Source organism: Typopeltis vanoorti, chromosome 11 (genome assembly GCF_054136105.1).
Source record: "Typopeltis vanoorti isolate ZY-2024b chromosome 11, IOZ_Tvanoo_1.0, whole genome shotgun sequence".
Classification (NCBI taxonomy): Eukaryota; Metazoa; Arthropoda; class Arachnida; order Uropygi; family Thelyphonidae; genus Typopeltis; species Typopeltis vanoorti.
Window position 1 is genome coordinate 31820405 of NC_143559.1, and position 15123 is coordinate 31835527.

A 15123-nucleotide genomic window follows, 5' to 3' on the forward strand; every position below is an offset into this window, starting at 1 on the left:
TTGTCTTCACAATTTTGGCGATGGTGTCCCCTAAATTTTAGATCCTTATCCACTATCATCCCAAGATCTCTTATTTCCTCTACCTCCAACAATATATTCTCACCAAGCATAAATTCTGTTTCTCATCTTTGTTTTCCAAATTTTAAAACCTTACATTTTGCAACATTGAACTCACATCCCCATTTCCGTGCCCAATCACTCAATTTATTCAAGTCTTCTTGCAAGGCCACAACATCTTCACCACTCTTTATGGTTCGTCCCAACTTTGCATCATCTGCAAATAACTGGATATCTCCATCCAAATCTTCGCCAATATCATAAATATACATGTTAAATAGTAATGGCCCTAAAACAGACCCCTGAGGCACTCCACTAGTGACTTTCCTTTTCCTGCATATCACACCCCCATACACAACTTGTTGATACCTATCAGATAGCCAGTCTCCAATCCAATGCACTAATCTAATATCCAACCCCATCTGATCTAGTTTGACTGTCAACTTATCACGAGGTACTCTATCAAAAGCTTTTGCAAAATCCAAGTATATTACTATGTATCCTTCTCCTCTGTCCAAAGAACCAGTCACTTTATTGTAATAAGTAAGCAGATTACTAAAACATGACCTCCCTTTAGCAAATCCATGCTGCCCATAAGATTATACCATTGTTGTCAACCCAACTGTGGATCCTAGTTCTCACAAGCTTCTCCAACAATTTAACCACAACACCTGACACAGAGATAGGCCTATAGTTTGATGCTTGAGTTCGATCACCTCCTTTATGAAGTGGCACAATCTTGCCCTCTTTTCACTCTTTATGAACTTACCAAAGTGCAAGACTCGTATTAAAAAAATATGTCAAGGCAGGTGTCAACTCTCTGGCACATTCCTTCAGAATACGCAGTGATATATTATCAGGTCCCACAGTCTTATTTACATCTAGTTTACTCAACTCCCCAAACACCTCTTGCTCACTTACAGTCAGTCTCTCCTCCCCATCATCAACTGCTCTCAAGCTCTCCATGAAGTCACATTCACAAGATTGGAAGATCTTTATGAACTGCTCATTAAATATCTCCACCACACATTCTGCAACAGCTGTCTTTATACCATTTTCTCCAATCAATGTCATCCTTCCATAATCATTCTTTCTTTCGCTGGCTACATATCAAAAGAACTCCCTAGGATAGAGGCAACCTGAGAAAAACCATGATTGCAAATGAGTCAGTGTACAGGTCATGCAGAAAGAATGATGAGGAATTTGTGAATTGTGTGGAGTGAGTTTGATTAATGAAAGGACTTATATAAGGCAGATAGTTTGCATTTGAATGGATTCAGAAACAAGTTTCTTGAGAAAGTATTGTTCAGCAAGGGTTCAGAAGTGCATAGTGAGGATAATTAAAGTATTCAGTGGGAATGCTAGCATAATCAACACAAGGTGTAAGGGAAGTTGTGGAATGAAAAGATTATCTAGTAATGCCAGAAGTAGTCGGAATAACAGGCAATGATTAGTTCAAATTGGTCAAAAGTATAGGCGTTAGTGAGACTTGGTAATGATAAAAGAATTTAAGCCAAAAAAGGGTAGTATATTTGCAAAAGAACAGCCCCTCTATCCCAGGAGAGTGGGGATGCAGGAAAGAATGTGTATAGCATACATCGGCAAATTAGCACAGAATAAGTAATTATTATGGGGAATTTCAACTACGGAGAAATAGATTAGAAGGAAATAAATGTTTCAAGAAGGGAAGGAAATGGAATTTATACAGTTGTTAAGAGAATTTTTTTTGTGTGTGACTCTCATTTACTAAAGGTTTCTGTTAACCTGTAGTACATTTAATAAACACTGAGAGAGTCTCACACCAAGTAATGATATCCTTCTCCTATCTAAAGACAATCACAAATATTCATGCCCATGCAGAATTAGAACCCAAAGCATTTTGGAGAGCAGATATATCCACCACTCAGCCAATCATCCTGGCAGATTACCTGAGATAACATGTTATAGAGGGGACTAAAGGTTTGAGAGTGCTGGATCTGGTCCCCAGTGTAGCCATACTGCCTCCACACAAGAAAAGAAAAGTGATCATGTAGGCTTCACGTAAAATATTAGCAGAATTTGCTGTAAAGAAGGGTATGTGTTGAATTACAAAATATATGGTTATGACAAACTGAGGAAGCTTATAGAAGTGTCGTGCATGAGAATTTAGATGGAAGAGATGTTACCAATAAATTGGAGGCAGTCAAGGATATTAAAGAAAGCAGTATCCGATTGTAAACCCAGGATCAGGAAGATAAATCAGGTAGGAATTACATGGAACAGCATCAACATTAAGCAGGAACTTCAGAAACTAAAAGATATAGAGGAATAGAAGGGTGATCAGCAAGTCCATAAGCAATACAAAATGCTTAAAAGATGGGCGACTTGTAAATATGATAAGCAAGGCCAAAGCTAATTGTGCGAGGCCAGCTAGCTGATGAGACAAAAAGAAATCCCAAAGAGTTCTATCATATATAGCAAGTAAAAGGAAGGATGATTTTAATGAGTGATAACAGTACAACAGGTAGGCAGAAGGGAAAAAAAAATACAGTAGTTGGGTACTAAGTGATCATTTCGCAAGAATGTACCATCCAGGTGAAGTTACTGCAGAGCCAGATGTGACATTGACTAATGTTACAACATTTTATTTATTTATTTAATTTATTTAATTTTATGTTACAACAGGGGTTGATGAACTGGACATGCTTACAGCATTGCAAAACCTTAATGCAAACACAACCATGGAATTAGAGAGCATATTGTCCCATATATTATGAAAATGGGCAAGGAAATTGGCACCTCTTCTGACCAAACTGTTTAATTTAAGCCTCAGTTTTGGGAAAGAGGGCAAAACAGCTTTATAAAAGAGCCCCCCCCCCCAAGACAGAAATAGCAAATAAGATAATCAGTATCTCAGGTTACAAGGGACAACATGGGTCTTGTCATATTAATTTGCTTACTTTTTATAATAAAATAACAACTGAGTTAGATAAAAGAAAGAGCCATTCACTGATATTGCTGAACTTTGCAAAAAAAAGTATTTATTATTATATAATAATAAGTCAGTAATAACTTGGTCAATCTTCTCTGGACCCTCTCTAAGGTTTCCTCATTCCCTGGAAAACCGAATGACCAAGTTTATGCATGCACAGTCCATACGTGGCCTGATCAAGGCATTATACAAGGGAGGCAATAACTTCTTCGTTTTTACATGCTAAGATACTTCTCATCATTGTGTGATTTGATGTCTTCACAATTTTAGCAGCATCGAGTCTTTGCCCACCAGTTCTCTCATCTCCTTCAAAATTCTCCTGTTAAATAGTAAGGCTACATCATCCTGCTGTACTCACTATAGTTAGACAAATCAGGATGAAAAACACACAGTTTACAGAAATGGTACTGGACTAGTAGCCTTAGTTGCTTTGGGCATAGTTCCAAAACATCAACTCCTCATAGTTCTGCCAAACTTTGCATCATCTGCATACCTTCAGTTACACCTATCCCATGTAATGAGGCTTAAACATTAATGGCCTCGAAAGATTTTTGTAGTACACAAATGTTATTTTCCTCTTCCATACAAAGTTATTAATACCCACAAGGGTGTGCTGAATAGTTGGTTCTACCTCGATTCTTCATGATAATCATCATGAAGAATTGAGGTAGAACCATGTAACCTACACATTATTCTACATCCCACCCCCACACACAAATTGTTATACACTTCTTACAATGCTGCTGCATCATTAGCAATTCTCTGAGGGGGGGGGGGGGTAGCTTTCCCTTGTTGCAGCACAAACCAGTCTTTTTTTGTTCTAGGTGTTTATCAGAACTTTTCAATACCACCCCCTTCGTATTTGATAGCCAATCACGAGTCTTCTGTCTAATCCCATGTGTTCCAATTTAGTTACTAATTTGTCATGTGCGACAAATTATTCAAGATTCTGAAAATCTAAATTTACTACTGCATGTGCATCTCCCTTGTCCAATGCATTTGTCGCCTTGTTGTGGTACGTAAGTGGATTGTTAAATCATTGCCTCACTTTAAGATACAATGCTAAACATCACTGAGAAACTTGATAAATTAACAACAAATAAATGAAAGTCGACATCCACTATATAATCGCACTGCTATTAACAACGGGTGACATCTATTAGAAACATTAAATAAGAAAAAAGTACACATTAATTACTGGGCACGGAAATGGCCATGTGCCGAGTCGATCGTCGAAACAAGACCCACCCTTCTCAACATATTTTCTCCAGTATATGATTCTATCTTTTTTATTGTTTTGTTTTTAAAGAGAAATTACCAGTTTTCTTAAATACTGTAACCAAAACTTACATGATCCAATGATATATATGGCTTGCCTGATGTTAATACGAGAATTAAAACAAGGAAACATGCGAGTCCCAAACCAACTGCTAAACATGCGATCAACAGGAACGCAACCATCACACTAGATACCTCTTTTCAAGTTTGAAACCCCATATCTAGTTGCCAAGAGATACCCACGCTTAAAGAGTACATCCTAGATTGTCAAACGACATCTCTTGGTGATAAATCTCAATAAAATTAGTTATATGAACGGAGAGAGAAAAAAAAAGGGTAACGAACATTTATAAACCTATAACGCATTGCAGGATTTATTTATTTTGAATGTTTATTTATATCAAAAACATTCTTCAGCGCTACCCTAGTGTAAACAGAAGAAAATGCGACTATGTCCTTTTTGTTGAAAATGTGCGATTTTAATTCTTGTCTAGGAATATAATATATGTTAAACGAAAAAGACATCTTAAACCAAAAGGTGAATTAGCCCGTCACATAAAGAAACACTAATTTTTTTCCCCCTTTAAATTTGGGTTGTTCATCACGCAAGCAGATAAATTGGTTCGAGAGCATACAGAGCTTTCGAGAAGATGGGCGGGATAATATTTATAATCAGCCATTTACTTTCCACTGCTGGAGGAAGGCCTTCCATAAAGTCCTACATAAATTCCTATCTTGAGCCTTTCTATGCCCCTAAGTTCCTACCATCTCTTTAACCTCATTCTCCAATTCTTCATTGGTCTTCCTGTAAGTCTCTAGGATACCATTCATATAATAATAAAAATAATAATTACTATTATTATACAGGTATCTCCATGGATTTAGAGGACTCATCGTAGGAGACTCAAACAACACTTATCATAGCTCTCCTTAAACTCATTCACTGTCGGTGCACGCACATACTGGCCATTCAATTAGAAACATTTAAGCAGATGTGTGTGTAAACGTCAGTTCACTATATGCAAAATACTCTTCCACGTGCATCGCCACTTGTTCTAGGCAACTATTTAAGAATGCTGCCAGTGAGTAACCGTCAATAGTGTTGATCACAAAGGGAAAATAAAAGGATCCTTCGGAGTTCGATAAAGTGCTTATTGTGAATGTCGTCTCGACAATCTGCAGCCACGATTTTCAAAACAGCAGAGTTGACAGGTTTCTCAAAAGGTGAGACAGCCTGGGTGTTTAATCAGTAAAAAAATAATCTACATTGCTTGTCCAAGAGACATAACTGTGGTCCTAAGACAATCTGTCAGGGACGAGAAAGCCTTCGTTAGACAAGGCTTGTACGAAAAACAGAACTTCCTGTGTGCAACAATAGACAAGCATTTAATGAAGGCTGTTCCCGATAGCCATGTAGTCTACACAATATGTAGTCTCTACAATAGCGATGTCTCTACATCGCTATTGGCAGTCGCAATGTCTCTACAGAAATCACTGGTTTTTGCGAAGAATCGGTAAGGCCGACTACAGTGGTGTCATGATCGTGACTGGACATTAGAAAACTGGATAAAAGTCATGAGATTCGAAGCATCATGGTCTACCTTGATCTGTATCGACGGTAGGCAGAGATTGGAGGGAGCCCATAAAGCAATAAACCCAGATTGCCATGTAAATACCACTCAAGGTTCTGGAGGTGGTGAGGAGGTATGTTCTGTTGGAAACAATATCAGAGGATATTGCTTGAAAGTCGGGCCTCAAAGGAATATCTGAACATTGTTACTGATCGCGTCCCTCCTACAATGTTCACTTTTTATCCAGCAATACAATGGTACTTCCCATCAGGCAAAAATTGGTCAGCGAGCATGATAGTGATTTTCACCGTTTTTCCTGGCCACCACAAAGTATGGATCTGAACCCACACTGAAAATGTATGAGATTTGCCAGAAAAATAGATCTGGTAGCAAAGTCCTCCATTAAATCTGAGCTAATTAAAGCAATGTCTGGTGAATACCTCATGTGATGTAAACGTAAATGCAATCCAACAGCTTGTCGAATCTAAACTGCATATGGGCTATAATTAGGGCTAAAGGAAGTCCAACACAGACTTCAATAAAAGTTTAAAATTCATTGGCTGGTATGTGAATGTAGAGAGAGTAATTAATAAAAAGTAATTGTTATATTACAAAAGTGATGTGTACAAACGCCGTTTTGAAGAAAATATTCGAGTTCTGGCACTGGCACTGGTTTCCTAATGAGGGCTCATGTGTATGCAAAATGTACAAACCGTACTCATAAATGTATGCGAGTTGTTGAAAAAACTTTACGTCTTCACATAAGATGTGCTCTTACAAGAAAAAACTACATACATATCCTCCTAAACCTTCTTATCGATAAAAATTGGGACTTCAGTTTTCAGAGGAGGTTTCACAGGCCGGCCTAGTTGGCCGAGCGGATAGCATATCTGCTCTCCAGTTGAAAGGCTGTGGGTTCAAACCCCACCATGGGCATGGATGTTTTTGATTGTCTGTGGAAATACCAGTGGTGGTCGGCGGAAGATGACACTGATGTAGTTGCAGTCAGTGTGATTTAATGGAGGAGATGGAGTTGCAAAGTAGGTGTCATTCCTTGATGAGTCTTTGGACTCCCTGGAGGTGTCATGTAATAATAAAAATAAAATAAAATATATCAGTTAACGCCTTTTATTCCGTGATAGGGAGTAGGCGAGGCCTTTATACCCCTATCTAGCTTTTGGAGACTGAGTGGGCAGGTCAATCTCCATTTGTAGCCAATCAGAGATAGCTGTCCTATGTCTATTACTAATTATAGCAGCCACTGATGAAGAGGCTGGCAAACAAGTGCTGCCATCTCTTGGTACCTAACCCTAACAAGATATGTTACTGTCTGAAATAATGTGGTTACTACGGCCGATTTTCTTGAGTTTATGGGACGAAAAACCCGCGTTTCCTCCCAGAAACTCGGATTTTTGGCCCATGCCAGTGATCGACTAATTCGCGAACCGGTCGGAGATAAGCTTAGAAAAAATTCCTCCAGTCAGTGAGTAGACTAGAACCTAGGTCTAACTTCGAGCAGCCAAGCGCAGAGGACGCAAGCGCCACTTGCACTGAGCTAATAATAATAATATCCTCTGAGATGCGAATATTCGTCTCAGAAAATTGAGTAGGAATACAGCAAAGCTGTGAGTTTGCAAATGAAAGGCCTTTATATGAAAAAAAAGTGGAATAAGTGCACTAATTGTGAACGAATTTACGAAATTATATGACAGGCTGTGAACTAAAATGGGGTTCTAGGCCAATGAGAAGACTCATTAGCCTACACTAGACTAGACTGGAACTAGAGATCTAGAGATTAATAATTAAAATAACTTTAGAATACTAGAATGCTGGCTGAAGGCAAAAGCCATGTACTACATTGATGGAACCGAGCCGCAAGAAAATGAGGTAAAAGGAATTAGGGTGATTGTGGACGAGGAGTTTTAAGTTTAGAAATTGATAAAGGAGCAGATCGGATGACGAATTTTTTTGAGGAAGACAGGGACAAGAAACTTGTTATTCCCCAGTATCAGGCTGCATCTACACTACAAGCATCGACCTATTTGTATCGATTACATAGAGATATTGTTGAGTTTGATATGGAGAGATTGTAGGTCTGTAGTCTGCAAAAACCAGTCGATTGATTGAAAATAGTGAAAATCACAAAACGCAAGTTATTTAAGAGGTCATTAGATTCATATCGAAGAGGTCATTGGATTCATATTCATATAGGAAATCCCCTGTAAAATGTGTAATAGGATGATCAGCAAGAATGTTAGGTATAGATTTTTTTTTCCCATGAGTAATGAAGTACGACTGCATGAATTTTCAGAAGCAGTTATGAGTGTCTTGCTTGAGAATCAGTTCAAGGAGGTGTGATAAGTATCGTTTGAAAAATGGTAAGAGGGTATCCTCCTCGAAGAGTTCTTTAACTGACTGAGTTAAAAGAAAAAAATAAAGAATACGGCTGTATCCTCTGTGAAAATCGCGTATGCATCCGTTTGCAATTAGACGCAGAGGGGAAAGTCTATTCATAGTTCCATTCAGTCGCTGACTCAAGGAACATTGTTTAAGGCATTTCTTTGAGCGTTCTCAGAGTTAGGCCATCTCTGACATGGACACGCTCTTTTATATCGAAATTGTGGATTTTCCTTTCCTAATTCTAAACAAATCGACAGTAGAAGTCACAATATTAAATTAAACACAATAATATATAGTGTTAGCGTTATGAACCACGAGATGACGTGAGTTGTCTTTTCACTCCCCTTCCCAGAAGCCAATTTAAATCACTAATAATCTTAAGTGAGTTGTTCTGTGATTGGCTAAGTGTGGAGAATAGATCCCAAGTAGTCTTGAAAAATTAGGTAGAGATAAAAGTCCGTTCCTACTCCCTTTGTGGATTAAGATGTTAACTAATTATGTATTTACTTATAATTTATATTATTCCTCAACTTTTATATTTCATGAAAAATTAAACCCATATAAACAGTTTGTCAATTTGGTCATATTTTCTGCTTACAATCCTGTCTTTATGAAAGAGTTCAATTCGTTTTTCCCTATATGAACTCACAGTTAACAATGCACCATCAGCATGTCTAATTCTTCCTCATCCACCCCAAATCCTGCAAATAATTGTATACTTGTAAGTTCGAGTGTACTCGCCAAATGGAAGAATTTTTCTAAGCCTTTCTTCGACGTTTCCAAGTTAGTCGAACTTGGCACGGATAAGCAAGATTTTTCACCTGGAAACTGGGATTTTTCATCCCGCAAACTCCAGAAAATCGGCCGTAGAACCCACATAATTTCAGACAGTAACATATCCTGTTAGGTACCAAGATATGGCAGCACTTGTGTGCTCGTCTCTTCATCGGTGTTCCTATAATTACGAGGGTTGTCTGAAGAGTTCTCGACCTCTACCATAGATGGCAATACTATCAGCAAAATTTTTTTTCTCAGTTGGTACATCTGTCAGAAGCATCCATGTGAAATTATAAGTCATTCTATCAAGTACAGTAATTTGTTTTATACAGCTGTCTGAAGCCAAAGTGTTGCCTATATCAGGGGCACGCTAGTAGTGTCTGGCACCTGTGTGTAAAACATTGGTCGGCGCCCCTATCTCCCCCTTCAATAAAAAAAAATCACTTTAATAAAAAGTTTTTTTAAAGTATTTCCTCCTCTTTGGCGCCTTTACTATCCTGGCGCCTGTGGGCGTCGCACACATTGCACATATGGCCGGCGCACGCCCCTGGCCTATTTACCCTTGAAATGGATAAAATTCTGTCTTGCGGTTATAAAATTCTTTGTTTAAATTTTCTTTCTTTTAAAATTTTAAATTTTTTCTGGTTTTAAAAGACGGTTTAAAACCAGAAGAAATGCATTAGAAGTTCATAAACGTTTATAGGCACTCTTCTCCTTTGTTTTCAACAATTAAGAAATGGACTCCCGAGTTTAAACATAGCTGTACCAGCCTTGAAGATGATCCGATCCACGTGAAGGACATCCAAAAAGTGTAACGCCACCACAAATCATTGATCAAGTGCATGATATGGTACTGTATAACCAGCGAGTCTAAGTGTGTGAAATTGCTGAGACTATAGGTATTTCAAAAGAACGTGTAGGATATATTTTGCACGAAGAATTGCAAATGAAAAAGATTTGCGCAAGATGGGTGCCACACTTGCTCACAGCTGATCAAAAATGCACTGGCATGAAAATCTCTGAACAGTGCTTGGAGTGTTTTGACAAGAATAAAACTGATTTTGTGCATCAATTTATTACTATGGATGAGACTTGGATTCACCATTACACAACAGAATCCAAACAGCAGTTAAAAAGACAGTTGTTCAGTGCCAAAGACAAAGTCGGTTCCACCAGCAGGTCATGGCATCAGTGTTTCGGGATGCTAAAGCCATTGTTTTATTAATTATCTTGAAAAGGGTAAAACAATAACCAGGGAATATTATTCCGATCTTATAACCAGACTAGACAAAAAAATTCGTGAGCAGAAGAAAAAAAATCATCTTTCATCAGGAGAATGCACCTGCCCACAAAGGTGTTTTGGCAATGGGAAAATTAAGGAATCTGCACTACGAATTATTGGAACATCCACCCTAATCCCCAAATTTAGTTCTCCTTTCTGAATTCTATCTTTTTCCAAAACTAAAACTCTTCCTCGCTGGTTAGCGTTTTTCTTCGAATCAAGAGGTGATTGCAACTGTAGACGGGTATTTTACAGATCTTACTGTTGAACGATTACAGGACGGGATAATGGCGCCGGAGCATCGCTGGAATAAATGTATTAGTCTTAATAGAGATTATGTTGAAAAATAAAAATAATTTTGAAATTATAAATTCGTTTTTTTTTTGTTTGTTAGGCCAGGAACCTTTCAGACCACTCTCGTAGTGATAGACATCGGTCAGGTATCTCTGATTGGCTACTGGTGGAGATTGAATTTTCCACTCACTCTCCGAAAGCTAAATAGGGTTTAAAGGTCTCGCCTACTCCCTATAAAGGAATAAAAAGGCAGTGGCTTATATTTGTTTAATACTTAATATAAGTATCATATTATTATATATTACTAACGCCTGTTTATCTCAGTGGAATTGGTGTGCAGATGTGTACCATCCAGTGCACTAGATCATTTGAAGAAAGATTCGTAGTTCAATTGCAGTCGCCGACAAGAGGAACATTTAATAAGCCTTTTTTTCGATCGGTTCATGAGTTATTCGAGTCAAGATTGTGTAAAAGGTTTTGCAAAGAAATGAAACTGAATATTCATTTTATGAATGTCTGGGATGAGTTTGATAAAAGGAAGGAGTATTTTAAGAGAGATGGTTTGCACATAAATGGATTAGGAGCTTGGCATTTAGAACATTTATTGATAAAGGACAGAGTAAAGGGTCATAAACAGGGAAATGGGATTTGCTAGGGAGGCAGGTGATAGAGTCAGCTGTAAATAGTACTAAGGTCATTAATCGTTATGAAATTGGGATTAATTGTTTGCAGAATGTTAACAGTATACAGACTGGGGTAATTCGCACACAGGGAGATTATGGGAGGAAGGGAGTATTTCAGTTTATGTATACGAATGCTCGAAGTATTAGGAATAAGTGTGAAGAATTTTTATCATTACTTAGTACAACATGGCCAAAAATTATAGGAATTAGCAAAACTTGGTTAACCAAAAATGATATAGTTATTGAGATTGAATGTAAGGGGTACAGTATTTTCAGGCAGGACAGAGATGACAGAATGGGGGGGGGGTATTAATGATAGACGAAACATCAAAGCCAAAAAAGATAGAAGTACCTCACTGTGACGGGTATGTAGAGGGCAGTTCATTAGAGGCTTTAGTGTGAGATAGAGATTAACAAGGCGAAATATGTAATTGGTTGTTGCTATAATCCAAGGGGAATAATGGAGAATGTAGATAGCATGTATTGGCAAATTAACACGATGAGTGAAGGTCAAGTAATTATTATGGGGGATTTTAACTTTGGGGACATAGATTGGGGGAAGGAATATCACAAGGAACAAAGGAAATGGAGTTTATACAGTTGTTAAGAGATAATTACCTGAGACAGCATGTGATGGAAGGGACAAGAGATTCTAGAGTGTTAGATCTGGTCATCACATCGGAAAACATATCAATAAGTAATTTAGTTACAATGTCTCCACTTGGGAAAAGCGATCATGTGGTTTTGACCTGGGAGATTGAAAGACGTGCTGAATATTCTATTAAGAAAGAGTATATGTGTAATTACAAGGCTGGTGATTATGGCAACCTGAGAAGTCAGCTTTCAGCTGTACTATGGCATGAGAAATTCAAGGGGAGAGATGTTGATGGTGCGTGGGAGATTCTCAAGGAGTATTTGAAGAAAGCTGTATCAGACTGTATTCCCAAAGTCAGAAGGAGAAATCAAGTAGGAGTAAAATGGATGAATAATACTATTAAACAGGAGTTGCAGATAAAGAAAAGGTTGTGGAGGACGTATAAAGAAAAGGGTGATGAGCGTTCCAGTGAGCAATATAAGGTACATTGTATGGTACCTTATATTGCTTTCCTTACCTGTATGGTAAGGAAAGCCAAAGCTAATTAAGAGAGGAAGCTAGCTGATGAATCCAAAAGAAACTCTAAAGAGTTCTTTCGCTATGTGGCTAGTAAAAGGAAGAATATCCATGAAAGATTACTTTAAAAAGTGTTGATGGTAGGGAAATTACTGAAGCTAATCAAATAGTTGAGTTGCTTAGTGATCATTTCGCAAAAGTGTACCATCTTCGTAGTGATAGTGCAGTATCAGATGTGCCATTGACTGATGAGAGTATAGAGATAGATGAAATTGAGGTGCTTAATATATTAAAGAACCTTAATGCTAACACTGCCATTGGGGTAGATGGCATATCGGCCCATGTGTTACGAGAATGTGCAAGAGAATTAGCAACTCCTCTAACCAGAATGTTTAATTTAAGCCTCAGTTCTGGTAAAGTGCCAATAGAGTGGAAAGAGGGGAAAATAGTTCCATTGCACAAGGGAGGCTCTAAGACTGAGGTTGCAAATTATAGACCAATCAATATATCTGGAGTGATGATTAAGATTTTGGAGAAATTGGTTAAAATTAGAATTCAGGACTGGGTGGACAGCAATATGATACTTTATAAGGGGCAACATTGTTTTGTGAAGGGTAGGTCTTGCATAAGTAATCTGCTTACTTTCTATAATAAAGTAACAGTGGAGTTGGATAAAGGAAATCCTTACTCAGTGATACTGCTTGACTTTACAAAGGCTTTTTACAGGATTCCACATGGAACTTTGTTACATAAATTAGAGCAAATGGGTATGGATCCGAAGATGGTGATTTGGATTAAAGGATGGATGGTGGACAGATATCAAAGAGTGGTTTACGGAGAAGATGAGTCCAGGAAAAGGCAAGTGACTAGTGGTGTACCTCAGGGCTCAGTTCTTGGTCCTCTATTGTTTAATTTGTACATCAGTGATATTGGAAATACCTTGAATGGAAATATCCACTTGTTTGCTGATGATGCAAAATTGGGAAGAGCGATAATCAATTCAAATGATGTGGATATTTTGCAGGATGACTTAAATAGGCTGATGGTATGGACTGAGGTAAATGGTTGTCAGTTCAACGTCGCTAAGTGTAAGGTGATGCACTTCGGGAGGATGACATCGCATGCTGTTTACTATATTAACGGAACTGAACTGCAGGAAGTTGATGAGACAAGAGACTTGGGAGTTATTGTGGACAGAGAACTTAAATTTAAAGGGCATATTGCAAAGATTACCAAAACATCATATCAAATTACATGGTTGTTGAGGAACACAGTAACAAGCAGGGATAAGGAAGTTATTGTTCCACTCTATAAGGCATTAATAAGGCCGCATTTGGACTATTGTGCACAGATCTGGTCGCCAGGATTTCTTGGTGATGCGGAAATGGTGGAGAGGATTCAAGGGCAGGTTACAAAGATTGTTGCAGGTCTGTGGGATGTTCCCTATGAGGATAGATTAATGATCTGTGGGCTCCAAAAACTAGCTGATAGACGTAGGAGAGGAGATATGATAGAGGTATTTAAATTGTTAAAGAGATTTTACAGGATTGATACTGATGATATTCTTAAGACCAGTGCAGGATGTGAGAAAACGAGGGGCCATCCCTGGAGATTGTTTAAGAATAAGAGTGTGGTTAACAAGGGTGTTAGGACTAGATTTTTCACTTGGAGGGTTGTGAATGCTTCAACTATGAATGAATTTAAGGAGAGGTATGACAGGTATTGTGTAAATAATGGTTAGTGTGTCAATGTCGGGTCTCCCGCGATGAGTCTTTTGACTCCATGGAGACACCGTTAAAATAATAATAATACTAATAATCTCTGGAACCGACAATTTTTTTTTTTTTTTTTTTTTTTTTTTTTTTTTTTTAGGAAACTCGGGTTTTTCGTCACGTAAACTCCTGAAAAATTGATCGTAGGGTCCGCACATCTTTCAGACAATAAACATAGTGTATGGATTAGGGACCACGAGATGGCGGCACTTGTCAGCCGTTTCTCTACCCCAGATGCCATGTGTAATTAGTGACAGCCATTAGCCAGTTTTTGATGATTGGCTAACAGTGGAGACTAAGCTTCCCCCTCGCCCTCCAAAAGTTAGAATGGCTAAAACTTCCTCGCCTATTCCCTATATGGAAATAAAAGGTGTTAGCTGATTTTTTATGACATATTTTATTATTATAATTATTATTATTATTATTATTATTATAACTTAATAATAATTGTATATATATATCTATTAATCAGAATCCTCATCTGATATGAGAATTGAAAAACCGTTCTGGGCAGAACCGGGGGGAAGGGTAAGACAGGGATGGATCTTGTCCCCTCTTCTTTTTAATTGTTTTCTGGAATATATCATAGATGAAGCTCTTTATGAATATGACACTGGAATAGTAGTTGGCGGACTAAGAATAAATAACTTACGTTCTGCTGACGATATCGATCTTCTGGCAGAAAGTGAACAAGAATTACAAGAGATAACCAGCCATGTTTTCGGAACATTAAAAAATATGGATTATACATAAACCTACAAAAAACAAAAACAATGATATCCTCAAAATCAGACATCGAATTCTTAAAGATACAAATTGGCAATAAGCAAATTGAGAATGTAAAGTAGTTCACTTATCTAGGAAGCACGTTGAGTCAAGATGGGCGTTCAAAAACCGACATTAAATACCGAATTGTTAAGGCAACCG

General features: G+C 37.9%; 1 protein-coding gene across 2 annotated transcripts in view; it reads right to left on the reverse strand.

Annotated features, from left to right (window-relative positions):
• The window catches only part of LOC150101414 (uncharacterized), a 510839-nt gene extending 506243 nt beyond the window's left edge, over window positions 1-4596 (reverse strand). For both annotated transcript variants that reach the window (XM_090400454.1, XM_090400453.1), the window contains exon 1: window positions 4379-4596. In XM_090400454.1, coding sequence (XP_090256580.1) covers window positions 4379-4489 — 111 coding nt within the window. In that variant the 5' untranslated portion in view covers window positions 4490-4596. The remainder of the gene's footprint in view (window positions 1-4378) is intronic.
• Between the last annotated feature and the right edge of the window lie 10527 nt (window positions 4597-15123).